A 27297-nucleotide genomic window follows, 5' to 3' on the forward strand; every position below is an offset into this window, starting at 1 on the left:
TTTAGAACGACATGAGGGTCAATGTAAATGATGACAAAAACAATTCTGAGTTTATATCTCACTATAAACTGTGAATCTTAATTGCAAAAAATAAAAATGTAAAATAAAAATAAAATTCACAATTACATTTATTTGATGTTTTGAAAAAAACAAAAAAACAATTGCAAGATGTAAACTCTGAAATACATAAAATACATTTTAAAATGTTTTAGAATAGAAAATTACTCTAGTAGTTTTATTTCATGATGACTAGAATACTTATTTTAAATTGTAATAATATTTCACAATATTACTGTATTTTTTTTTTTACTGTAACTTTGATCAAATAAATGCAACCTTGGTGAGCAAAAAAATACTTCCATCAAAAAATATAAAAATTGTATAGACTCCAAACTATTGGTGTATTTTAAGCTTCCTAATTTCTTAATATGATGCAGACCGTAATCAAAAGTGATTTCTAAACATTTATGATACATCAAATATGATAAGTTGAACAACGTGACTAAGAAATGTTTGAAAAAGTTGTGGATTGTTCCCTTGACCTTTTGAAGACTTGATACATGAGGACAAGACAAAGCCGGTCGTTCTGTTTAAACTTTAAAATGTTTGTCCAAGGTTAGTTTCTCTCATCCAACTGCCTGAGTCAAAAAGTATTACAGCCACAGTGTTCAAACATTACCCAACTTAGGGTGTATTCACACCAATGAAGTCCGCTAGTTCACTTGCTTTGGTCCAGACCAAATACAATAACTGGTGCGGTTCGCTTTCACACTGCCCTTTTTGCAAGTGAAAAAAGCAAACAAAACCACACATGTGCTAAGGTCATCCATTCATTGGTTCATCCATTCAACCGCACCAGAGTTCGTTTGGAACCGGACCGAGACCACCACTCGGGTGCGATTGCTGTATTCACACCTGCCCAAAAGATCCGCACCAAGGGGGAAAACCAACTTGAGTTCGATTCAGTCGACCCAAACAAGACAGGTGTGAATACACCCTTACAATCAGTCAACGGCAACATGATGCAATGATCATTACACAGCTTTTATTTTATGCAGTCCAAGTGATAAATGCAAAATGCTGAACCTAGAGCTCTAATATGGATACAGTATTTAAAATTGTAGATGACCTCACTTTTGTCTCATTGATTAACTTTCCAAAAAGTAAACAGAGCTGAAATTTTGAATTCTGTTTAAATATCTATATGTACACCAAAATCTGTGCATTGTCATCGTCTTCGCATGAACTAAATCATGGCAAGTCCGTAGTGGCTACTCATTGTGTTATACATTGTTTTTCATTCACAATAAATACTTTTTATAATAAATATAAATATCTATAATGATAGTCACGTATAATTATCAGTTTTTAATGTACATATTAACCTGTTGCTATGTTCCATACAGATTTTCAGTATGGATGTGCTACTGCTTAAATGCATTTAGCAAACAGAAATCCTCCTCTGAGACACATTTATTGGGAGTGCCTTAATAACTCTGCTATTAGAGGGCGTTTAAGGACATGGAGAGCCTTTCCAGTGTGCGCAAGACTCTTGATTCATATCTTGGCCAAGTATGAGCCTGGCACCAGCCCAGTCTGGCCGTCCCTCTCCACCGTCCACCAGCCGTCTCCTCCCTGTTCCACCACGAGCAGCACTTCCCCCACAGAGATGGAGAGCTCATCAGCGCCCTGCACACACAACAGTCTCTCATCAGACTGCATTAAACATTTCCGCAACAGTTTTCTGCACTTAGGTAAAAAACAAATTGACATTTTTGAATAAACACTGAAATGTTAATGCTGACTCACACTTCAGTGGCAAATTTTCTAAAGGGATGACTAAATTTGGCCTTGAAAATATTCTGTATGTGCATCTTTAAGGTTATCTATAGTGAATGCATATTCTTAGTATTCTCCTGTAAAGTCATTATAATCATTTCCATCTTTTTCATTTAATCAGACTATTGTACCTGAGCCACATAATCATACTGAGCCTGGTATGTGCTGCTTTGAGAGCCAACAGTGTCTGAAGTTGCTTGTGGAAATCCAGGAATGGAGGCATACACTCCATCTGAGATGTCAGCTGGAAAAAAAAAATGGATCAATGATATTATATATAAACTAAACTTTAAAAAGTGTAAATAAAAATGAGAAAAGCTGCCCAGGCAATTAATTGAAATAAAATAGGTTTATGTACAAAAATGACTAAAACTGAAATAAAAATAAAGCTAGATAGAAATATTTGGTAACACTTTACAAAAAATAATTCTCAAGCATTTATTAATCTTAATATTTTTGATGTTTACTAATTCATTATTTAAAAACAAAAGTTGTATCTGTTAATACTGGACCTGAACTGACATAAACTAACAATAAACAGTATTTTTATTAAGATTAATAAATACGGTATCAAATGAATTGCTCTTTGTTAATTTATCTAAAGGGAGCTTATTGTAAATATTACTAAAGCAAAAATTCATAATTGCTAATTCATAATATTAATAAATACTATAATAGTATATAAATAATGCTAAAATAACACTAGCACTCAAATACGTTTTTTTTTTTTTTAAGTGGTTACACTAGGGAAAATATTTGGAAAATAAAAAGTAAAAAAAAAAAAAAACTACCCAAATACCATTTAATGAAGCTAAACAGTGGTCTGAAGTGCCCTCTAGTGTTGGCAAAAACAGAAGAAGTAAAAAATAAATATAAAGAAAGAAAGAAAGAGATCATTATGAAAATTATGTTATTTTGTCATTATGTTATTGTAATAGGTACCTGATGGAGGTGCTGATGGTTGAACACATTCATTATTAGTCCTAGAGCCAACAGCACAGTTGCCTTGCAAGAGATTTGAAAACCTTTCAAAAAGAAAACAAAAAACATTGCAGAAAACCAGCACATTAAAATACATTTTAGACATTTAATATGAAGTCACAAATTCACAAGTTCAAGATCACAGCTCGGCCTGCATATCTATTCGTGTGATATATCTGCTAACACCTTTAAGACTAATGAAGCAGTATTTCTGATAGAAAGCATGTTAAAACAGCTACTGCTAAACAGCAGTATCGCTTACATTTTCCATTGTTTTCTGTCTTATCAGCATGGCAAATATACATGAACATACAGACCCAGCAGTGGAAAACACACCTCTTCATCACGCCTCCTCCAAAGCGTGCGATGCCATTGCTGTCCGTTGTTGGTTCTCTTTCATAATAGTTTTCAAACACAATAGGCGCTACAGACACAGACGTACAACTGAATTGAGCAAAGACACAACAGCACTTTTCTCAAACAATATCATCATCACATGATATGGTTATTGAACTAGTCATGATGCTGATTTGTGATTATTGACAAATAAAGTTGAATATAAAAACACAATGGAAACAATATAGAAATCCACTGACCAGCACAAGTGGTGCCAGTGCTTTTCGTCTTGATGAAACTGTTGATGTCTTCCGTGATGTCACACATTTCTAGCACTTTCCTCACCTCCTCATAACACTGCATAAAAATGATCAGTCATTTGACAATATGGCCAGTGCTTTATTTCATAGTTAAGAGACCAGAAGTGAAAATGCTTCTATTTTGCATTTTGATCATTTAATACCAAAATGTAATTGCATTTGTGTAAAACACAATAGTTTTCCACAGAACATCAAAGTTTCATGCTTACATTCATATAATTAATATAAAGAATAATACATCCCAATTATTTTATGTCATTAGGAGAAAAATATCAGATATCATCTTACTTGCGATTACTTAATGTAATCGCAGTACATTAAAACAATTAATTTGTATTACAACTTTTCTAAAAATGCTGTTTAAATACACAAATGATGCATTATTATAATGTACACTAATTTGCATAAAGATATTACCTGATATTATCATAGTTAAATATTATAGTTTATTTGTATTTTGAGTTTTTATTTGATATATTCTGTTTTCATTTTTAGTCACTTTGTTGATTGTTATATATACACATACACATACATCTCTAGGCCTATATAGTTTTTAGAAATTTTTATTTTAGGTTTACTTTTAGTCCATTACGTCCCAACTAAATTAAAATAAGAAATGTTGCCTCAGCAGCTAGTTGACGTAAAAGGATTTTAGATTTTATTTTAAGTTGACGTTTATTTTATTTTGAATAATCGAAATGTTTTCTAATGGTATTAATGCTTTTAGTTTTAGTTAAGATAACCCTGATTTTAGTATATAAAAATCTGAGTTATCGTATACTAATATATATATATGGAAAGTTTATAAATATATTTTTATAGATTGAAATCTAAAGATGCTGATAGATTACAGGTAACAAAATAGACACTTAAATATGAATTTTGGATGTTTTTTTCCCACTATTCTGAAAGAAGAAAAAAATCTAAAAATTGACCACTGCATGAAAAACAATGGTTCTACATATGTGACCCTGGACCACAAAACCAGTCATAAGTGTCAATTTTTCTAAATTGAGATTTATACATCATATGAAAGCTGAATAAATAAGCTTTCCATTGATGTATGGTTTGTTAGGATCGGACAATATTTAAAAATCTGGAATCTGAGGATGCAAAAAAATCTAAATACTGAGAAAATTGCCTTTAAAGTTGTCCAAATTAAGTTCTTACCAATGCATATTACTAATCAAAAATGAAGTTTTAATATATTTACGGTAAGAAATTTACTAAATATCTTCATGGAACATGATCTTTACTTAATATCCTAATGATTTTGAATGATGAAGAAAAATGTATAATTTTGATGCATACAATGTATTTTGGGCTATTGCTACAAATATACCTCAGCTGCTTAAAGAGTGGTTTTGTGTTCCAGGGTCACACATTTTCCACTGTATGTAATCTTTATGTAATCTGCTGTAACTATCATCAATGTGCTCTATGAAAAGCTTCATTAAATATTACTAACCTCATCATCTTTGACACATTGCATGGAGAAGTGGTTACAATGGACCCAAATAGCATTTCTCAAAATGTTAATGCGATCATCTTCCTGCTGCTGGAAAACCTGGAGAAATTCACAGAGTTCAGCTCAACATATTGCTATAAATACATCTACACGCTCATAATGTGAAGGCCCATGAATTAGTCAACTTATTATTATTAATGCTTATGCAGTGGGCAGATGCAGAAGGAAATCAGTAGGATGACACAGGCTAAACTAACTCACCATACAAGGTATTGAATACATTAAATGGTGATTTAGCCAAGCCTTTGTCAAACTCTTAGTAACAAATAGGAAGATCAGAATTGATGTTATGGATGTACTTGTTAAATAAGCCAAAAAAAAGTATCTTTCGCAGTTGAGTTCAGTGTTAGTGGTTTGTGGTACATATGGGTAAAACATAGAGAAAAAGGGAAGTTTATTTTTAGTGTGTTTCTATGTGGTTCACAGCTTCAGCAGAGAGAGCTATTTCCGAAGGCCAGCAAACAGATAGAGTGTGTTTTTTATACCTCACACGTGCACTCGTGCGTGGTCTCCCATTCCTGACGAGTCTTATCCAGCTGCTCTATGTTTGACATGTACTGTTTCTCTGTGAATCGGGAACAAGCATCAGCCTTGTAGCATCTGCAGCATTTAAAATCATTTTTGGAACTATTTGAATTGTGCATGTTAAACATTACTTGCATAACTGTTTTTTTTTTTTTTTGTTTTTTTTTTGGTTCGGATGTACTGATTGCTAATTTTTGCATTGCAACCAGATGCTGCTATGTGTGAAAACAAAGCATAATTTTATTCTCACCTGCATCTGTTGCAGCGTCCCTGCACTGCTTTGCTTTGTTTTGTGTCTGTTATGGCAGAGAACACAAAATAGATTTAATTTCATTTAGATGGTATCATCATTTTATTTTTACACAGATATTGGTAGGTCTCTTATTAGTAAAATCAGTTATCTTTAGCTATCTTTGTTGCTTTATATGCCAAAGGTGACTTAAAAAAAAAAAAAATTTCCAAAGTCTGCATGCCTGCAAAAGAAATATTAGAGATATCCTAATATCCTTTTAGATTCTGGTTGTTATCAAACTTTTCTTTTGATATCTTAATTTTTAAGGCCCTATATGGTTAACTTAACGTTATTTCTACTCCCCATAATTTGGCTCTGAATCTCAGGTGAAAATTTTAATTTTGACCACCCTCTACAAATCAGTGGATTACTCAGTAAATATTCATCCATGACATTTAATATTTTGGCTTTTGTTCTTTATTTATGTATTTCTTCAAAATTACAATCAAAAGTTTTAGCCAGGCACGTCTGGTTGAGTTGACACAGAATGACCCCAGTTTAATAATAAAAAATAAAAAAAATGAAAAATTTATTTCAAATGTAAAACAATTCATAAATTAAGTAGAATCATACTACTGTTCAAAAGTTTCGGGTCAGTATGATTTTTAAAATATTTTTGAAAGATGTCTCTTACGCTCACCAAGGCTGCATTTATTTGATCAAAAATATAGTAAAAACAGTAATATTGTAAAATTGTATTTCAATTTTAAGTAACTGTTTTCCTTTTTTATATTTACAGTTTATTCCTGTGATGGCAAAGCTAAATTTTCAGCAGAAATGATTCTTATATGCTGATTCGCTGATCGACATTTCTTGTTATTATAAAGTTTAAAAACAGTTGTGCTGCTTATTATTTTTGTGGAAACTGTGATACTGTTTTTCAGTATTCTTTGATTATAGAAAGTTCAGAAGAGCAAAACAGCATTTTTTTGTTACATTATGTCTTTATGGTCACATTTGATCAATTTAATGCATCCTTGCTGAATAAAAGTATTTATTTCTGCCAGCCAATCAATCAATCAATCAATCAATCAACTTACTGACCCCAAACTGACTTTGAATGCTAGTATATGTTGCAATATTTGACAACCACGCAAATTCTGCCCATAATAACCCATAATTTACCTTTTCAGATTGTTTGGGGGTGACAGTGGATGTACTGTTGAGCTTCTCAGCAGCCAGTTCAGCTTCATCAGCCTCTTTACACCTCTGTTCATACGTCCTTTTAGACTGGGAAAAGCAGGAAGATACAGGGTTATTACTGCTCACCTAGACTTGAATGAAGGCCAAATTAACCATAAATAACTAAATGTATTTAATCTAATTTAAATGAATATGCAGGAAACGCCCCCTTATCTTTGAACTTGATTCTAACCTCAGTCTGCACACTCTCTTATCTCATGAAAAGTCACAGAAAAAGTAAGATCACACTTTTATAATCTACCTGGAAATTGTTACTTTTTGACCCAACTGGTTTCGCTCACTCAAACACACACAATCAATGCATTAATAAATGAATTAATACATTAATTTAAATGTAAATATACATCCATCCATTACAAAGCAACAGAAGAACAAGACATACAGCATGCTGATGGAAAACAAAACTTTACTACAGTATATGTTATTCATCTAGCTGGTCTCCTTCTACAGTTCTTCATTTTTTTAATTATTTTTATGTGATCAGATATGACATCAATTTTCCAGTTCTGCTAACTAGAAGATTACAGCAGACAGGAGAGAAAAGACAGAAGAAGACGACAGAATTAAACATACAAATTTATTTATACATACATTTTGCTGGGGTTTAATTTAAAAAAATGTTTTCTCAACATTGCTATTGAAAAACAAACTCTAAAAAACATAGATGTGTCCAAATGACGTCTCATTTTTGTTTGTGAAAAATTTAATTCGCTCTCTACCCTAAGTCTATGTTTAAAACTCAATATAAAAAATGAACTTCACTATAGTTTTTATTTCATTTACATTATTTTTTCTAAAATAAATTTCACTATAGGGACAATCCAAATAAACAATGATGGTAGATCATGAAGCATACCCTCTGAGGTTTGGTCTAACTTCCTGTCATTCAGTAATCATAAGCCTCATCTTACCTCAAATCACACAAATACCTTTACAGTTCCTGATCTGAATGGATCAGATTCCATTTCACTCTTTTGTTTATCGAAACAGAATGCTATAAGATAATACTAACTTCATCCTTTATTGTCAGCTCGCCTCAGGAGTCCTAATGTGTGCCTTTGCTTTCTGAATTTGTTTTTCGATGTACCAAGAAAAACAGAAACACGTGTTTTCTTGACAAAACATCAGACATCTGTTGTCAGGAAATTGTGAATATATGAGGAAGAAAGAAAACCTAACATTGAGAAAACAGAGGCTTGTGTCAGTGGGAGCCAACAAAAGTGTGCGGGCGAGAAGGAAATATACTTCTAGAAGAGAAGTGAGACTTCCTGAGATGACAGTTACAACATTTTAAAGACCCATCCCCCTCTCTGCCCTGCACACTTAGCTGCACAGAGGTTAGCATAAGCAATGACGATTTAAATCACTCTCTTTTCACCCTTCCTCTTCCTGATATTCTGCTTTCAGCCTCTATTAGGCAAATTCAGGATGAACTGAGTAGCCTACAAAACTGAATTGACTAATATGTTAACGTAAATTAGACTTACCTCCATGGTTTTCTTATATAGTGACACTTTGGTCTTCTGAACCTTTTCCATGACCCCTTCAAACTGTAAAAAGTAAATATAAATAAAAGTAAGTAATTTTTCAAGTCTTGTGCTTGGTAGGTTGCACCTTTTTTACATTTACATTTAGCAGACGTTTTTATCCAAAGCGACTTACAAATGAGGACAATAGAAGCAATCAAAACCAACAAAAGCATTTTTAATAAAGCAATGGTACACTGGTGTCAATGGGGCGGTACAAAAGCTAAAAGGTACTTTAAATGTATGTTTAAAGTACTAATATATACACTAATATACCATTTAGGGGTAAAAAAGCTACAAAGATATGCGTTTTAGCTTTTGTGCTGCCCCAGCTTTTTTCTAAGAGTGTATAAAGAAGCATCTTGGTTTGAACACAAATACAGTACTCCGTTTTTGTTTGCCCGATCTCAAACATAGAATAAACTGCGAGCAAGTGGTTTGCGGTTCTGCAAATGCAGATTAATTAAAGCATCACATGGCATTTGACCTTTTTTCGCTGCTCCTTTTGTCGTTCTCTGAACTGCTCCATTCGTTTCACCTCTTCTCGTAACATCCCAGAGAGCTGAATGTGCAAATTTCCAATGCTCTCCATTTCTAGGTGAGAAAACAGTATATTCATCAGTGATCTTGAAGGTATGGGTTTAGTTAGCGGATGTAGCTGATACGGTTTATTCCTTACTTTTTTAAAACATATTTCTTATTCCATGTATCACTTGGCTAATATATATTTGAAGTGTTACTTACGGGCTTTTAGCTGGTCAAATGATGTCTTCAAAGTGCTACAATACCAAAGCAATAAAAACAAAGATAAAATTGATAGATTCATGCACATAAACCTTTATTTGTATGCAAAATTTTAAATCCAGAAGCCAATTTGCAATTTACTAAATATATTAAATAATATTTTCTTACCCAATTTCACTTTGCCCTCCTGTCTTGCGTGCAATAGTAATCAATTCCTTGCCGTACCGTTCCTCTGCCATCGCTCTATGAGTAGAAAACTGCATTGTTATCTTATCCAATATAGCTCAATACTATTTAACCAATGCTAAACAGTGCGTCTTGTAGAAATACATATAAATATGCAATTTTCAGTTGTTACCTCATTCTTAAGAGCTCCTCCATATCTTTGCAAGCTCGTCGCCCATCACATAGCCTCTGGATAAGAGTCTCATATCCGGTGTTACTGGTGAATTCTGGGCCCTGGAACCATGAGGATTAGATTATATTTCTCCAGTAACATGATTGTTTATCATCACATGATTAGGTTGAAAAAGAAAAAAAAAGAGATTCCATTTCGATATATCTCTCTGTAGTATTTCTACTGTGCATCTCAGTTTTAATCCTGAATCCATGGGAAGTTTCTTTCTGCAGCACTGTATTCGTCAAAATTAAGCCTTATTTGAAAAAGTTGGTATCTATGCAAAATTAATATGTGGTACCAGACTGTCTGAGGTGGTTAAACAGTTTAATCATTTACTCTGCTTATTGACATGGAATACTAACACATATTAATGGAATATTAATAATATCAACATGGAATGCTCTGTCGTTTATCTTAACAATCTTACATTTGCAACAGAAAGAAAACAATAGTACTATTTTTACATAACTATAGAATATATTTTACATGCACCCTCAACCTGAACAGCACTAGCATGGTTTGACAGGCAAATCAACCCAGAAGCTGCTTTGTAGATAGATGCTCTGACAATACAAGATCAAAGCTAAAAAGAAGGTAGAGCAGGCACACAGTCAAACGCTCAACAGGAAGCCCATAGATCATCTCCATGACACAATATAAGGATGTCTAAATATAAACACTCAACCTTTAAATGTAGAGCAGTATTTTTTTGTTAAAAAGGCTATGGCAAAAATCCTGTTCCTAAAAATCTTACATCAAAATCTTAGTTTGAAATGCCCTCAAGAAAAAGTCATTTCTGATACAAATGAACGAGAATGGCAGTGCAAAAAATACTGAGGTTTGATAAGTGGTCCAAGGGTATTGTGGTGCTGGTGAATTATTGGAAGTTAAAGACACATTAATAATCTATGCTGTCACACACCATATGCAGTATTGTTAACCAGAGGCATGTCAGCCCTAACAGACAACAACGTTCAATTGAATCTGTCAAAATAGCGCAACTCATGTACTTACCCAAAAAGAATCTTTGAATTGTAACGGTGTCATTTCAACGGCTGTTTTTAGGAATGTGGCAAGCACACAGAAGGAAACAAAATCGGAATTAAGAAAAATGAAAGAAAGAACAGACAATACCATACGCAGGAAACCACTGTTCACAGTATGCCCGTGGTGCTCAGGTTTGACTCAGATAAGGAAGCTCTCTCCTATATGTCATTGACCACAGAGAGCGTGGCCGACAGATAATACGCATGCATTCAGCAGCCATTTGAATACTAGATAGGATGGAACACCTCAAACAGTGGGCTTTCGGAAAATATAAAGAGTCAGTCTTTAGGTGTCGAAGAGATTCTGAGCAAGCAAAGCCATCGAAATCTAAGCAGAGTTCAGTTGAGTTGTTTCTTTATACCTGCAGAAATAGCGAAGTGGTAGCAGTTAAATCAAGACACAGACTTGTTGATTTGAATATCTTTTGACTCCGAGCGACAGCACAGCAACTGTGTGTGATAGCTACGGATTTTATATAGAGAGGGCCAGAAGAAAACAAAAGTTCAAACAAAAGGAAATATTACAACAGTTCAAATCTATTTCACTAGACAACACCACCCTGCATCATATTAGCTGAATGAAATCCAATCCTACGTGTTTCTTACTAATTTTGGGATGCTGATTTCAAAAATAGTGCTTGTTTTGCTCTAGCATGTCACACTTTCTAATAAAATGTGCTTTTCATTGCATTTCTGCTTTTGACAACCATTTGTAAGGTGAAGAAGTCTTGTATTATCCTTTAATCACAAGATAAACTGACATGAATACATGATTCCTATCATCCTCTGAGCTAGATTATGACTTTTTGTTCAATTCTCAGCCGATTTTCACTTGTATGAATGATTCTGCAAACGTTGTTTTATGCCTAATCCTGATTTCAAGGTTAAAATTGTGGCTTGTGAAAGAAGAAAATGCAAACATGACCCTGATGTTTTCTGCTACATTTCTGGGTGCTTTACTAAAGCAAAAGAAGTGACATAAAATTACAGATTTTTATGAAAAAAAAAAAAGCTTATTTATAAACTTGCAAACATATTTTTACTTTTTTTTGCAGACTGTAAGTTAAATCATTAATTTTGAATACTCTTTTATCATTAAAAGCAAATCTTTTGTTGATATGTGCATTAACACTAATGTTATTTTGTGGGGGAAAAAAAAAAAACTGTACATGGTGGAAAGTTATGATGATATTTTTGAACTCAGCATCATTATCATTTTTGCAAATCAAGACACAGGGCTGTGTAATAGTAGTGTACCAGTTACGTTGTCTAATAGAAATGAATTTGTAAAAACTCAAGTAGTCTTTCTTTGTGGCACCATAAGAACTATTTATAAAAGGTTTCAACTGTTACAGTTCATCATGTGGCACATGAAGCTGTCTTCCGTAATCAGTCACTTCACTGTTCATGAAAGTGTCTTGGTTTTTTAAAATCTCCACTTCCGAGAGTCTTCCATCACCATCTTGGTCCATTTCCTTGATCAGATGAATGGCCTGTTCAATGTTCAAAAAAAAAATATATATATATAAATTAAAAAAGAAATTTAGAACATCTTGTTAAAGATGTAAACAATACATCAGTGGAAGAATGGCGCATTGACTGACTTCTTCTCGTGCTGAGCCATAGCTGTTGGGAGCGACCCAGCGGAGCTGTTCATCCTTGTTGAGTTTTCCATCCTTATCCTGGTCATAGAGATCTTTAAAGCGCACCGTTTCCTCAACCTCCCACTGCGAGGGCTCTTCCTGCTCTTAAACACAGACAAACAAACTTACATGTTTCTGATAATAATTTACCACACTCCTGAAAATATCTAGATGTTAACATCTCACGTAAATCTGTATAGCAAAATAACCTAATGGTAAAGCATGGGATTGATGTAAGAATGCACAATACATCTGTAAAAAAAAAAAAGGTAAAATAATGCTAATAATTTAATAAAATTGCCAAATGTAATGTTTAGCAAATCTAAAAATGAAGATTCACTTTTCTTACTGTACATTAAAATGTTACGCCTAAATTCAACTGTTTTCTTCACTATTCAGACAATATAGTGCTGAAATTTAATTTCAGCCATTTATTGGTTACTGGACTTTTTTATAATCACTAGTGTAATGACAATGTATATTGTTATTTATCCCAACGTAGTCATACCATTTGCTCTGAGATCTCCAATGAATTCACTCAAGCTGATGAATCCATCTTTATCCAAGTCATATTCAGAAAGCACATCTTCAATGGCAAAATCCTGAGGTAAATGCAACCACACAGTTAACACGAATGTTTCACCCCTAATTTATTGCAGCTTCATTTTATACTTACAGCCATGTGGTCCACTTCAGACGGATGAGTAAATGCAAGGAACTCAGTTAAGTTCAGGCCAGCTGAGCCATCCATATCGGCAAAGTCAAAACGTCTTTTTTCCTTTGCATGGAGCTGTGAGTGAATACATTTTTTTTTTTTTTCAATCACACAAGACCTTTCTTTGCTGTTCCACAATATGAAATGTTAATAAATCATGCAACATACAAATCTGAGAGACTCCTCCTCGGGGTCTTCAAGAACAGCATCTACATCAACTTCCACAGTATGACCATGCAAGACCATATTGTATTCATCCCAAGATACCACACCATCACTGTTGGAGTCAAACTCAGGGAAGCGTTCCTCAGCATCATCCAACGCATATGTCCTGTACACCCTCTGTATCCATAATGTGATTTCCTCTAAAGAAGCAACAGAAAATATTTCTTGAGCAACAAATCAAAATATTAGAATGATTTCTGAAGGATCATCTGACAATGAATGCTGGAGTAATGGCTGATGAAAATTCAGCTTTGCATTGCAGGCATACATCACACAGTTTAAAATCTTTAAATTCTAGGTGGGCATTAGAGACAAGACATTAGAGTCACTCAAACCAGAACTGACCTGGAGTCAGGTATTTATCAGAGTTGGTGTCAATCCTCTTCACTATCTCCACCAGTCGCTTTCGCTGCTCAGATGGGCTGAGTTTCTGTATTTCATCTTTGTCCTGAAAAACAGTGATAGTTAGTTGGTAGAATGAAACTGGATTAATAACGGTTATTAGGAACCATAGTGTTGATACCTCTGAGCCAAGAAACATATTTGCATTATGTTCATGGTTATGTTTGCCTAAATGATCCTCTTGGACAATTTCTTTTCCAATTGCTCCTGATGCACAACAAGCCACCAGCAACAGGAGAGTTGTGTATCTAATATTTAAACCTGACAAACACACAAATACAAACAAATTAGACCCCATCGTTGATCTTGAGTGCCCTCTTGTGATGGGATGGGCTACACATTTCCATGTCAAAGCATCTTGATAGTAAGGAAAGAAAGAGTAAAAACAAAATTGGTTCAAATTATAGCCAGAAAATGAATTTAAATAAAACTACGCATTACACACAGTATCTCACTTTGTGGTAAGATGATTATCTGATATTGTGGGACGCATTTTAGTTTTCCAGTCGCTAACCGCGAAGTATTTTTACTTTAAAAACCAACTACAAAACGCCGAGACATGCAAATTAATGTAAAAACTAACACTCTTTCGTCGTTTTATTTAAGGAAACCATAAGAAGAATTCACCGTACGTGTTTAAGAAGCAAAACACTTACATTTAAAAGGCTGATAGCTAAAGTTTTCAGCTGAACTTGTTGCCATGGTGCGCTCCAGTCATCTGTGCTCTCACTCATCGGTTTCCTGTGTGTACAACTAATGTCTTACTGCCACCTGCAGGGCTGGAGGACGTGCAGAGTCTCGTGTCTTTCTCGAGAAAAAAAATGAAATCAAAGTTTAAATATCAAATGCAAAATTTACATTTTTATATTAGATCAAAAAAAAAAAATGAAGAGGTACAATTTGAGCGATTCTGATTCATGTGGGAGTGGAGAAAAATAAGGAAGCAGTATTAGGAAGGACAGATGAAGCAATATTTAAAAAAATAAATTAAAAAAAGAAGCATTTTTTAAAAATATTGTTTTAAAAATGCCATGAGAACAACAGAAATAGAAAACAATGTAATACAGACACAGTAGGCTATGTCTGTAATATACAAGAGCAAATAGGGTACAACTTTATGCAACAAAATCATTCTTGCTCCCAATGTTACTGGCTCTAATAGTCTTTTTGCCTTTACAATTGCACTGAAAAAAAAAATTAAGTTAAGTGGTCACAAACTATTTATTTTAGCTAACGTTACATTTAATTAAAAAAATATGTTGAAAGTTAGTCAACTAAATTTGTTTATTTAAATGTAGCTAAAATAAATTGATTGCAACCACTTACCGTACCTAAAACAATTGAGTAAATTATGTGTGAAACAAGTTTGAAATCATTTTAAAATTTGATTTGGAGTCAGACCATGTGAAACTTTCCCATTAAAATTGTGTTTCCCAGTTATTATTATTTTTGTTATTATTATGTATTTTGTTGTTTTGTTTTGTGTTTACTGTGTAGGCTAATGCAAAACTAATAAAATACTTTAGAAAGTGTGTTTCCCATTAAAACAACAACAGTTGTGTTTCCCACATTACAACAATGCTTTACCGTTGTCATTTAAGTGTATCATTGTGTCAAACTGTCAAGAAATTGTCAGGTTTTTCAAAGGAAAACATTTTGGCAAAGAAAGGATTGAAGTTGATATAATAAATCACATAGCATATAAAATATTAGATCCATTATCAATAAAGGTGGAAATGCATAAAATGGCAACACTGACTGTTGTGATACAGAAGCAGGATAGACATCCCAGGTTGTCAGGAATAATAAATATTATACTATATATATCATACTATAATAACTAGAGCTGGGTAACTGATTACAAGTAGTCTGGATTACGTAATCAGATTACAAAAAGCAAGTAGGCTACTTGTAATTAGATTAAATTACATTCTAAAATACTTGTAAACAGACTACATTAATTTTTTTATTGATTACATGTTTACATATTATTCACACAATAGCAATAAATTATATTAATAATAACTGTTTCTCCATAATTCCTCTTTTAAATGTTCCTTTCTGAAATACTACACTCAGAAAGTCTTCCGGTTTTGTGGACATTCACACAAAGACCAGTCGTAAGACGCAGTATTTGACCACTGGATTTACAAGAAGCGTTTCAGCATTGTATCAACTATGAACACATTAATGTTTTTCTTCCAAACACATTAAATGCACAAATTTACATTATTTCTTATTTACATCATGTAATGCATTCCCAACTCTTTAACCTCTTTAACCTAATATATTTAGCAGTGCTCCAGAGTTTTTAAAATAAATATTTGAATAATTAAGTATCACATTTGCATGTTCAAACTGTTTATTTTAATTGGTTTTATTTTAAAATAACATATGGAATGTATTTTCTTACTCTTTGTATTTTTATATCAGAATGGTGCATGAGTATCCTATTTAAATCAATGTGATGAACGAGTTTGGCCAAAAGTAATCTAAAAGTAATCCAAAAGTAGTCTGATTATATTAGGCGTACCTAAAATGTGAAACGTAATGGATTACGTTCCTAGGCCTAACTACAATTTGGAATCAATTAACGGACTATTTGTAAATAATCTGCCCAGCTCTGATAATTTAACAGTAGGTGGCATTGATGCGCTTTTTTAGTTTTGATGGTTAGACTCCGACAACCAGAAGTAGCGTGCTGTGTTTTCTGGCCTCCAGATGTCGCTGTTTCTCTGTAATCTTTACACTCTGCTCTCCAGCAGGAACTGACGTTTGTGTCTACGACTACATGAGCAAATTTTCCAGCTGGAGGAAAATGTCCAGCGTCAAAGATCGGAGAGTCTGAAGGTGGGAATCGTCTTTTATTCACACGAACTCTTACAATTCATTTAAGTTTACCCGCCAGCTCTATTCGTCTGTCTACCGGAAGTATAGTTTGTTGTCTGAGTATTTGCGCTGTTTGTTTTTCTTCTGCTTGTGTTTTCACTTTTGTTGGCGCGTGAAGTGCGCCGAAATGCCGAAACATTTGCACAAACGTTGCGTAAAAGTTTTGGAAACAACTTTCTACGAGGGATCTTGTGTTGTAGTGTTAATGCGTAGGTTTATGAGATGTTTTACAGCGTTGTGGCAGAATATTTATTGTGATGACAGCAATATTTGATTAGAAATATTAATTTGTATTTATTGGCAGTCTGGTGTTGTGGTAACGTGGCTTCTTTGATTATCTATTTTGTTGCATACTTTGCATCCTTTATAAACTTTTGGTTTGATTTTTGAAATGTCTTTCAAACAGGTAAGCCGGGGTTGCATTTCTATTTTGATGACTTAAATTGGACAATATTATACATAATACACAATAAATTCCTGTTGAGTTCAGAACATGTTAATGAAGGTCAGTAATGAAGCTCAAGTCTCTGCTGCACCTTCACTAAAAGGATAAAGCCTAGAACACATCTTTATCCAATAGGATTTTAAATTAATTCTGTTATCCTCTCATCTGTTTTTAAAGTTACAATCTTATTGCTGATAAGTTTTTATGCTAGGAAATATGCATTATTTATTGGACTGCAGTTCCACAGTTTTTTTCTCATTTCCAAATAATGTGTAATAATTATAGTGTCTGAATGTTTCTAATAGGAAGAAAAGCTCTTTTGTATGCCACTTGGAGTTAATGTTATTGTGGTAACTGACTGGAGAAGCAGGTTTTGTCTTGTTTTTTTGCCTTTTGCCAAGGATAACTGAAACAGGCTTGTGTAATTTTGTGGATTCAGCACATATAGCTTCTTTAAAAGTTCAACTGAAATGGTGGCATGTAATCGTGCTGTTCCTGCAGTGTTGCGTCATTGTATTTATATGCATGAATCATGTGCCTTGGGTATGCTAGCTGGATATGTATATGTAACTTATTTTTTGTCGGTTCTGCAGTTGTTTTCTGTCATGTGATCTCACTATATTGTGTTTACTGTAAACGTGTAATGACAGCTTTCATACATTACAAATGCTGTATTGTTTTGTCTGTCATCCATTTACCCTTCTGGACATTCTCACCATCTTGGGAACTATTTGTCTTCCCTTGACATGTTTTGCAAGTGCTTGGAAAAGCATCTCGAAGTAAACTCTGTATTTCAGACTCATGCTTTGTGTTCAGTCTATTTCTGAGGCTTAAAAGTGAACTGATGTTCTCAAACTGACACGCTGTCATTTATATGCCATATGCATTATCTAGTTATTGATTTCTGTCTTGAGCGTGACTTCTGTACTTTGAACAGCTCCACTGAAGCTTGATAAAGCATTTCATTGTAAAGTACAAAAACATTTTTGCTGACTTCCTTTATGATTTGACATCACCTTTGAAAGGCTTTCCATTCGTGGGCTTTCGAATGCATAAATAAGTGATGTTTGTCGTTGTTAAAACAGTGCAGTCAGGCATTCACCCTGAGGGGTGAGAACCGTTCCCAGGAGGTTTGAGCTGCAAAGATTTGATAACTTCGAGAGCACAGAATATGCCACCTGCTTTTATACTTCTGACATAAAAAAGATAAGGAGAAACAGTAACTATGTTGCGCTCCACATGTTTTAACCATTTGCCCTGTTATAATCATTTTACATAGTATATTTTGAACCAGAAAATTTGGGTTGTAAGTCAACAAAATACTGTTTTTATAGAAGGTTTAACTCTATAAAATGTAATCTTCATGATTTCATAATATAGCATATTAAATATTTAAGCATCATCTTTTTGCACAGTTGATGCCTTACTGATAAGACATGCTTGTTCTCTTCTGTGAACATTAGTCAGAAGAGACTGACCCCTCTGGGTTGCATGCTAGATTCCTCTCTGTACACAATGGCCTTGGTGGAGTATTGATAGCCAGACTTGGCAGCATTGATGCCTTTGTAAAACTAAATCAAATTGTATGACCATTTCCCAACATATCTTGGTGTGTGGTGTGTTGTTCTTGGATTATTAGTGGTAGAGGTTGGCAGTATCACCAAAATCTTTTATCACTGTATGAGTAATTTATATTATGGTAATTATATGAATAATGCTTTAATTATTATTGCTGGAAATTCAATAAAACATATTTATATAGCTATTAAATAACAGTGTGATAGTTGTTTTTAATAGATTTTTTGTAGATCACTCATGCAAGATTGGCAACAGTGCAAAAACAGCTGTTATTATGTAGCGTCTGAGTCATGCAAATGAATCTGATTATGAAATTAATATTATTAAATGGATAGTTCAAACTATAAGTTCTTATTGCATAAGCAGCATTTGAAGTTGTAAAATAGTCTATGAATTTATACCTGCAAATGTACATCAGTTAAATTCTTTATTATGAACTCCAATTCTTGATTATGAGCCGTGCTCAAAGCCATTGTAAAATAATCCGTAAACACACACTTCTGACCTCATTACAACAGCAATTACATCAGTATTTAGCAGAACAACCATTCTGCTAAATGTTGCTGAAGAACTACATTGTTTGGCCGAATAATTTTTTTAATTATTACATTTTTGTTGTTGCGCCTGAACGTCAGTTAGGCCTAAATCTTTTTACTAATGCATCAAGTTGCTTGTTAAGTGTAATCAACAAAACTCTGCATTGCATTGTGCATAACACCCCTAAATTACACATTCCTCCCTGTCTTGACTTGTTAAAGACCCATCTCTGTGTTTTTTCATTACTCCTTGTTTTGTCCTCACTTAAGTCAGTTAAAATAAGTCCTGCCCTTTTTTGTGGGGTTTAGCACCTAATCAGTGGAGCTGTGAATGAGGAGCTGAAACTCTGAGTTTGAAACTAATTGGTTCCGTTTCAATTGCAAGCTGGCATGTCTTGGGCCTGTAAGGCACAGGGAAATGTCTGGTATGTGCTTGTAACCGCCTGCCATTCACCTATTAAATCTAGATTTTGACATGCCCTAACTGGCCACTCACATGAACTGTATTTTCCTGCTGACGTTTTGAGCATTTCGTAATCTAAAGACTTCTCATATCCGAAATATTCATGATGGTTTTGTCAGATCCAAAAGATTTGATTGTTGGATCATAATATGAAAGATTTTCCATGATCCTATCATATATGACGGCCTTGTGCATCTTTTGTCAGGCTTCAGTTGCTGCTGAGTCAATTTTCCATTGCAAGGTGTAGGGTTGCATTCACCCATCTTTTCATGTTTTGCAAGGGCTTTCATACTGAACATAAGAACAAAAAGGATTCATTCATTTGATTCATGTCAAAATGTACTGCTAGTGTTGGTGCATAATGGACTGGATCCATTACTGTGAGTGAAAGAGCTCATATTTGTAAACACACCATTGTGAACAGGAAATTTGATGGTTAAAAATCCCCCAGAGCGACTTATATTGACGACTGCCTTTATAAATAGCACTACCAGCGCATCATCATAGTTGGCAGTGAACATGCAATACATCTTATGAAATCATGTGTTCCTGATACTAAATATTCTCTCAATTTCCTCCTCTAGGCACCTGTTGTAAAGTTCCTGTCGAACCCAGTGGTCTCCCCATGTACATAGCAAGGCAAAGCTGACACCATGGCCCACATATCCAGTGGCAATGGGTTTAAGTTTGACAGGCCAGCCTCTCCGGGGGTGGTCCGGCCCAAAGGGATTGTGGGAAAGGAGGAGGCTTTACGTATGGAGTTAGAGGCCTTGGATAAAATCAAGCGTGAGAAAAGGCACACACTACCAGCCACAGCGCCTTCTGTTAATCCCCTTCCCAATCCATCAGCGCAAACATCCACTAGCCGGCAAGAGAAAGACCTCATTGTGTTCTCTGAATCAGAAACACAGAAGAAAGAACAAAAAGACAAATTTGAGGATATCGATTTAGAGAAGCTGACCAAGGAGGAGCTGGAAAAGCTGCTTCTGGATGACAGTTTTGGCGTCAACAAAATGACAAGACCTTCCTCTTTGCTAGGTTGCAATCTCAGCGCGTCTTATCCTGGAGGACATGTATTCAACCCTTCTTCTTTCCACTGGACGCCCACCCCAACACACGCACAGACTCCAATCTTCCCCTCTGCTCCCTTCCCGAAGCCTCCATGCTCTTTCCAGAATGGTTTTAGTCCAGCTTTGTCTCCCTTTATTAGTCTGCCGGCCCAACCAACCCCCTTCCTCTCCTTTACATCAATCCAACCACCTGCTGCTCTGGTCTACCCACAGCCTGCCGTCACCCCAGAGATGGCCAAGCTGTTTGACAAGATTGCCAGCACTTCGGAATACTTGAAGAACGGCAGGTCCTCCAGCATGGAAACTGAATCGGGAAGTGTCAAGTCCCTGGAGCCCATGCCTCAACCCTCAGAACCTCCCAACATCAGCCGTTTTGAGTGGCTGGACCTGGACCCGCTCAACAAGCGCAAGGAGGTCGAGGTAGAGGAGACGCCCACTGTATCAAGTGGACCTTTCGTAGAGGAGTCTGGGACTGCTAAAGACCCATGGGATGCAGTTCTTCTGGATGAACCTGAAGTTGTGGATAATGGCAGTCCCTCAGCACAGGTGAAGAGCAAGGTGACTTTAGCCACCCAACCCAGAAGAGCATCAACAGGGGCGGCTGTAACAAGAAGCCAGTCCCTCAACATACCTGTTCCCTCAACGGATCACAGCTCAGGCAAACAGGTAAGAGGAACGTCCTTTCTGCTGACCCAGAACATGTTGGCAGCACTGTTTGTTTAGAAGTGATTACCCCATCCTCTTGTAAAGTTAGAAAAACCTGCAATGGGTTTGTAGGAGGAAGTAGAAATTATCCCAGCCAGGTATCATCAAATTCAAACCCATTGTGTCTAATGCCCACGTAGTGATGAACTTAATGTATATCCTGTTTCCCAATGTAGTCAACAATACATATTTTCGAAATCGACTATGTATTCCATTAATTTTTTCCCCAAATTCTGCCCCCCCCCCAATTAAATTCTTTTTCTGTTTTAATTATTCTTAATTTTTCTGGATTTTTTCCATTAGAATTTTTCTAGACTCTGTTTCAATGGTTAAATTAAATTTTATTCATCAAAAAGCATTAATATTATTAATCAAATTAATCAGTTAATTCATTGATATTATAATAATAATATTAATAATTATAATAATTTATTATTTTAATTTATTTTTCAGAAATACTGAGTTGTGTATTTATATTTTTCTGCTAAATACTGTAAGTTCTGGTAATAAATAATTTTTCTGGTAAATATTCCATTAAAAATAATGTTTTAATAATAATTTTATTATTAGTACTTTCATTACATTAAGTAATATATTTCTGTCACAGTTTCTTCAAGTTAAACTGAACCGAATGAGTTGCAGTGAAGAGTTTACGTTTCTTTTTGTATATATATGACTCTAGTTTTACTCAAAAGAAATGGTAAAATGTTCATGAAGTGACTCTCAGAGCAGTTCTAGAGATTATGTTCATGTACTCATATATTGAGGCAGCAGAGGATGAAATACCGCGAGCGTCACCCGTACTTCAGTATGTGTGTAGTAAACAATACCACTCGTCTGCGCCATTTGCACAGAACAGAACATGCAGGATTCATATTTAAATAGTATTTTTGCGGCTTAATATTCTCAGACACTAGTCCATATTGTGTTTTGATTTAACTGTACTAATCTACCTTTGATTTATCCATCCAAAATTTGGCAAATTTGGCACAGTAAATTCCATCCGTGTTTTTCATAATGTGGAAATCACAGGGCCTGAAACATTACAGTGTTTTAAGAAAACAGTAAGTTTTAAACATACGTTCCGTTCAGCCAGATGAAGCTCAAATCAAAGCAGTGGAATGGCAAAAACATGCAAGTTTTGTTAAAAGTTGGCTTTATTTTAATTTAATCATGGTGTTGTATGCTGTATCATGCGCAAGACTCTACACAAGATGCGAGCAGTCAAAGATGTCCGTGTAATGCATGTTTATATAGATGAACAATGGGAAGGTAATGGAAAGTTCTGAGTGAACTGCATCATGGCTGTAGCTGTCATGCTTTAAAGGCGAAAAATTTAAAGACAACTTTTCTGAGGCTTTACCAGTCAAACAACTAAAGCACAGCGTGTTAATAAAAATGCTAAAATTATCAAAACTTAAAAAAACTAACCCCACTAATTGAGTCCCTATGCCCCTAATCGACAACATAGTATTTTATAAGTGTTTCGCTTGCACATACATTCTAGCACTCTAACAAGAAAGCGGCAGTGCTCTGTGATATGACAGGAAGTGGTAGTTAAAAATGTCTGCATATGTTTTTCTAATTATTATACCATGCCAATGTGGTAAATGTTTTTGCAAAATTTTCTGCTAGGGGTGGTTTGCATCTTTCATTTTTGGTTTTGTTCCTCATGGTTGGTTTCTTATCATATTCTAGCCAAGTTCTGCTGGTGCTTAGTAACTTTCATTTTACCACCGTTTTATATAAGCCTCTTGCTTTATCGTTGGTCTTTCGTTAGAAACGTTGTAACTGCCAAAATAAAGAATGACTTCCTGAGAGGAATGTGAAACTGTGATTCCTTATGAGGAGGGTGTGTAAATGTGTTTGTTTTTTTCCCAGAAATCCTACTTCCTGTTTCATTATGTTTGTTTCTGACTAGGACAATTGGCTGTTGTCACACATTTCCCACAGTACGTGAAGAATTTGTGACCGTAACTTCTACAACAGGGACAGCTTTCATCTAAGGATAAAATAGAGGGGTCAGAGGGTTCAGTCTTTGCACTTCCTTATTTCAAGTTTTGGGACTATCTTTATATTTCTGAGTCACACATCAGGTCTAGATCCTACTCAAGGTAACACTGTTCTAGCTAGTATTCTGTCTTTTGTGTGTGTGTGTCTATAGCGAGGACTGCTGCTGGTCTCATTAGCACAGACAAGCCCCAGCTAGCTGTTTCTGCCCCATGGGTTCTTCCCTGACATGCCTGCAGCGGGGCCGTGCAGCTCCCCGTTGCCATGGCAGCTCTCTTTCGGAGTGTGCGAAAGAGCAGCGAAACTAATCTGAGCTTTGGTTTTGGTGTACAGTTACTCTGCTTCACCACATGCAACACTAGATACTCTTATCACAAGCCCTGGATATTTCAGCCCTTATCAGCACTCGCATCCCAAAAGACCTGTTTGTTGTCGGTCTTGGTGTAAGTGTAAGTTCACTGTAGCCACTACTTCATGCTTGTGGTTTGGGTTACAACACATTATCAAAAATGGTTTCTTTTTTGAGCATGGTTGAAAGTATTTAGGATTAGTTTAGGATTAATAGAGAAAATGCTTTTTTTATATAACATATATTTTTATTATACAGTGTTCATAAGGCAAGCCCAGATTATGCATTATCTCCTGATGGAAACATATAAAGTATTGGTGTCAAAGGTGGAGTTTTGTTATTATTTACACAATTAAATAAAAAAATAAATAAAAAAACTTTAGGTTAAAAAAAATAAAATAATAATATTTAGATTATTAATATAATATGCAAGTATAGTATATAAACTACTGTTTAATAGGTTGAGGTCAGTACATTTTTTTAATGTTTTTAAAATAGGTAGGGTTAGTAGGGTTGCATTTGTTTGATCAACGTTCAATAAAAACAGTAATATTGTAAAATAATCTATTTTAAAATATTTCAAAATGTAGTTTATTTCTGTGATGGCAAAGCTGAATTTTCAGCAGCCATTACTCCAGTCTTAAGCGTCACATGATCCTTTAGAAATCATTCTCATATGCTAATTTGGTCTTCAAGAAACATTTCTTACTATCACTGTTAAAAAATGGCTGTGCTGCTTAAATTCTTTCAAAAAGAAAATCTTACTCGCCCTAAACTTTTGAACAGTTGTGTAATTAAATAATTCTGATATTAGACATGTGGCATGTCTGTTAGAGTGCATTGTAAGGCCTAATGCGCAGATCCAATATTTTTGACTTGTCTGACACAATACATGTCAAATATGCCTGGGAGCTTTCAGAAGCAGTCACATATTGGTCAGACATCAATCGGACACTGAATTGAGTTAGTATGTTACTGCCGATGTTGTAGAAAGACTGGTATAATTTGTCATTGTGTATCACAACAGTCACTTAGCCCACACAGTAGCTCTCGTATGCAGACAACAAGGTGTTTGTGGTTGATGCATCGACCATGTGGTTTCTGTTGAGCGTACACCGTGCGTATTTATAAATATGCTGTGAACATCTCCTCCATGTGAACCATTAACTGACCGTCTGACTGTCAGCTTATCCTACATGCAGAAATGAAGTTTGTTTAATGTCAATGTGAGTAATTGGATTCATAAACAGACCTCTTAGTCACAGTTTACCATCAAGCACTCTGTTGTCAGTGGGATGTTAAATCATCCGATGGAAGTTCAGTCATATATTTTAGTGGAAGTATTATCAGGTCAGTAGGGAACAGAGTTCCCGTTAATGCATATCAGTATTCTTAGCAACAATAGTAGAGAGGAAGTGGCATTTGCTGTGAATTCTATTACACACAAACATAGATGATGGTGGAATTTTACTTGTATTCAATTGAATATTAAGCTCATGTAAGACAGCTTCCTCCATCCTCTCATTCCTGAGTGTTTTTTGAATTGTTTCTTGGCAGGTCCCTTATAAACTTTTAACCTGAGGAAAAGGTCTGTTTGTACTGGGAGAGATTTCATGTAGGGCAGCCAGAACTGTAAAACCGTAGCTCTAAGCGAAAGCGGATGAATAATTTGTGAATGTGTGTCACATGGCGTCTCATTTTTCTCTAAGGTTAGGCCTAGAGCTTTGGCCTAGTAAACAGCTAAAGAAACCACCATCATATCCGTTGCATACTGTATGGCCCGGTTTCACAAACGGGGCTTAGCTTAAGCCAGGACTAGGCCTTAGTTAAATTAAGAAAATTTAGCAACTTTTACAAAAATGCCTTAGAAGAAAACACTAAGGTGTGCATCTTGACACAGAACAATGACACTGACATATTTTAAGATATGGCAGACCAAGATATTTTCAGTTGAGACAGCTCAAACATGCATTTTAGTCTGGGACTAACTTAAACCTCGTCTGTGAAACCGGGGGTATATGTATTACCTGCAATAAAACGTGACCTGCTCTTTTTGTCTGAATTGATACTCTTGATTGTTTTATTACTTTGATTTCATTTATGGTAATTGTGTCAGAGGCAGATGTTCTCATCAGAGACCATGTTGAGAGAAACTTGCACAAAAATATGCCTAATCTACTCATTTTACTATTGAGATTACATGCATATAGTCTGCGTGGTGAATGTAATTAAACAGAACATTTATCTTTTTATTTAATTTCTTAGCATGTGAGCCATTATTGAACTGAAAGTACCTTTAATTCCTAGTTGTAATTCCATGTTGATGTTCTTTTTTGACCTGTTTCCTTCCTGAAGGAAGTCTCTCTTTTTTTGACATTCCAGACATTCTTCACATTCTCAGTATCCTCTCACCAAATAGAGAGACTGTCTCATTCCACATTTGAACTGGGATGTTAATGTCATCAATCATGTCTATTTGGTACCCCTGTGTGAAATACAGACTGTACATAATATATTGTTTACAACATATATCTAAGATGTGATTTCCTGTTTTAAACATGGACACCATTAGTGAAAGTGAATGTATAGGATAATAGGCCAAATGTCTGCTCATCAATTTAACCATGGCTTTGTGTCTGTCTTTTTACAGGTCAATAAAGGAAGTACAAATGTACTTTCAGAGTACTCCGTCTTAGAGGAAAAGGAAGCCCAAAATCTAGAAGTCGTAGCATTCTGTGAAGACATTTCAAAGTGAGTTATGAGTTGTTGTTTTGTTTTGTTTTTTTATTTAATTGACTGTTGAAAGGGATGCCTCATAAAAAAGCAGGTCCCACTACTATAGCCGTGTTGTTAATCTGATATCAGAAGGTCCCAAGATACCTGAATCAGCGCTGTAATGTTGGATTCTATAGGGGAAGCAAAGCTCATTTGGACCTGAAGGACTAATTTGGGAAATGCCTTAAAACCTCATATGTATACCTCAGACAAGGACTGATGACAAGTGAAATGCAGGAAGGCTACAGCTGTGTGTAGCCCATGTAACAATGGGAGCTAATACCTTGTTTTCTACTAATATCTCACACACACACACACACACACACACACACCGAGAGAATTTATATGAATATTAACAAAGGACTTAAGACTGAACCTTGCGGTACACCATATTTACCTTCTTTAGGTCTTCATTTTAAACAAAGTGTTGTCATTTTATTTTTGCAGACTGAGGTCAGATTTCCCACATGAAGACCTGTCTACCAATCCTGGCTATGTTCTCAGCCCTGTGATCACTCAGAGGGATACAGGAGGGGACAATGGGGGCAGTGTGAAAGTATCCATTGAGATTTCTGATTCTCAACAGCCTGTAACTTTCACTTGTGATGGTAAGCAGTTCTTTGTGACACTGAATTTAGTCATTATAAAAACCTTTTGACAGTGAAAATGTTTTATATGAAAATTGTTGTGCTAACACTTAAGGCAGTTAAAGGGGTGGTTGAGTGTTTTTTTTTTTTTTTTTTTTTCTAGGC

General features: G+C 35.1%; 3 protein-coding genes across 3 annotated transcripts in view; 1 reads left to right on the forward strand and 2 right to left on the reverse strand.

Moving 5' to 3' along the window:
* Positions 1–1025: 1025 nt before the first annotated feature.
* On the reverse strand, positions 1026–10841 carry pstpip1a (proline-serine-threonine phosphatase interacting protein 1a). Its single transcript, XM_058752157.1, has 15 exons — positions 10709–10841; positions 9653–9753; positions 9463–9537; positions 9295–9329; positions 9038–9144; positions 8512–8574; positions 6947–7051; positions 5780–5825; positions 5490–5569; positions 4945–5043; positions 3417–3513; positions 3157–3244; positions 2782–2864; positions 1971–2083; positions 1026–1689 (listed from the first exon to the last, which is right to left on the reverse strand). Exons 1-15 carry the CDS (start codon positions 10829–10831, stop codon positions 1558–1560), a joined length of 1347 nt encoding a protein of 448 aa, XP_058608140.1. The 5' UTR covers positions 10832–10841; the 3' UTR covers positions 1026–1557.
* Positions 10842–12088: 1247 nt separating this feature from the next.
* rcn2 (reticulocalbin 2) lies at positions 12089–14496 on the reverse strand. The gene is given in 7 exon segments (XM_058752158.1): positions 12089–12233; positions 12345–12487; positions 12892–12985; positions 13060–13463; positions 13669–13771; positions 13847–13986; positions 14382–14496. Coding segments are annotated over 7 exon segments (1074 nt in total). The 5' UTR covers positions 14428–14496; the 3' UTR covers position 12089.
* A 1966-nt stretch (positions 14497–16462) lies between these two features.
* Positions 16463–27297, forward strand: part of pik3c2a (phosphatidylinositol-4-phosphate 3-kinase, catalytic subunit type 2 alpha) — a 38258-nt gene continuing 27423 nt past the window's right edge. The window contains exons 1-4 of the mRNA XM_058751100.1: positions 16463–16575; positions 20221–21372; positions 26421–26521; positions 26993–27153. Of these exons, the coding sequence (XP_058607083.1) occupies positions 20290–21372; positions 26421–26521; positions 26993–27153 (1345 nt within the window). The 5' untranslated portion in view covers positions 16463–16575; positions 20221–20289. The remainder of the gene's footprint in view (positions 16576–20220; positions 21373–26420; positions 26522–26992; positions 27154–27297) is intronic.

This window comes from Onychostoma macrolepis, chromosome 18 (genome assembly GCF_012432095.1).
Source record: "Onychostoma macrolepis isolate SWU-2019 chromosome 18, ASM1243209v1, whole genome shotgun sequence".
NCBI lineage: Eukaryota > Metazoa > Chordata > Actinopteri > Cypriniformes > Cyprinidae > Onychostoma > Onychostoma macrolepis.

Coding starts and splice junctions, on each gene's coding strand:
- pstpip1a (XM_058752157.1), bottom strand. CDS start 10,831: ATGGTATTGTCTGTTCTTTCTTTCATTTTTCTTAATTCCGATTTTGTT. Junction 9,538..9,652: donor GAGGAGCTCTTAAGAATGAG/GTAACAACTGAA, acceptor TTCTACTCATAG/AGCGATGGCAGAGGAACGGT. Junction 2,865..3,156: donor GGAGGAGGCGTGATGAAGAG/GTGTGTTTTCCA, acceptor TCTTTTTGAAAG/GTTTTCAAATCTCTTGCAAG.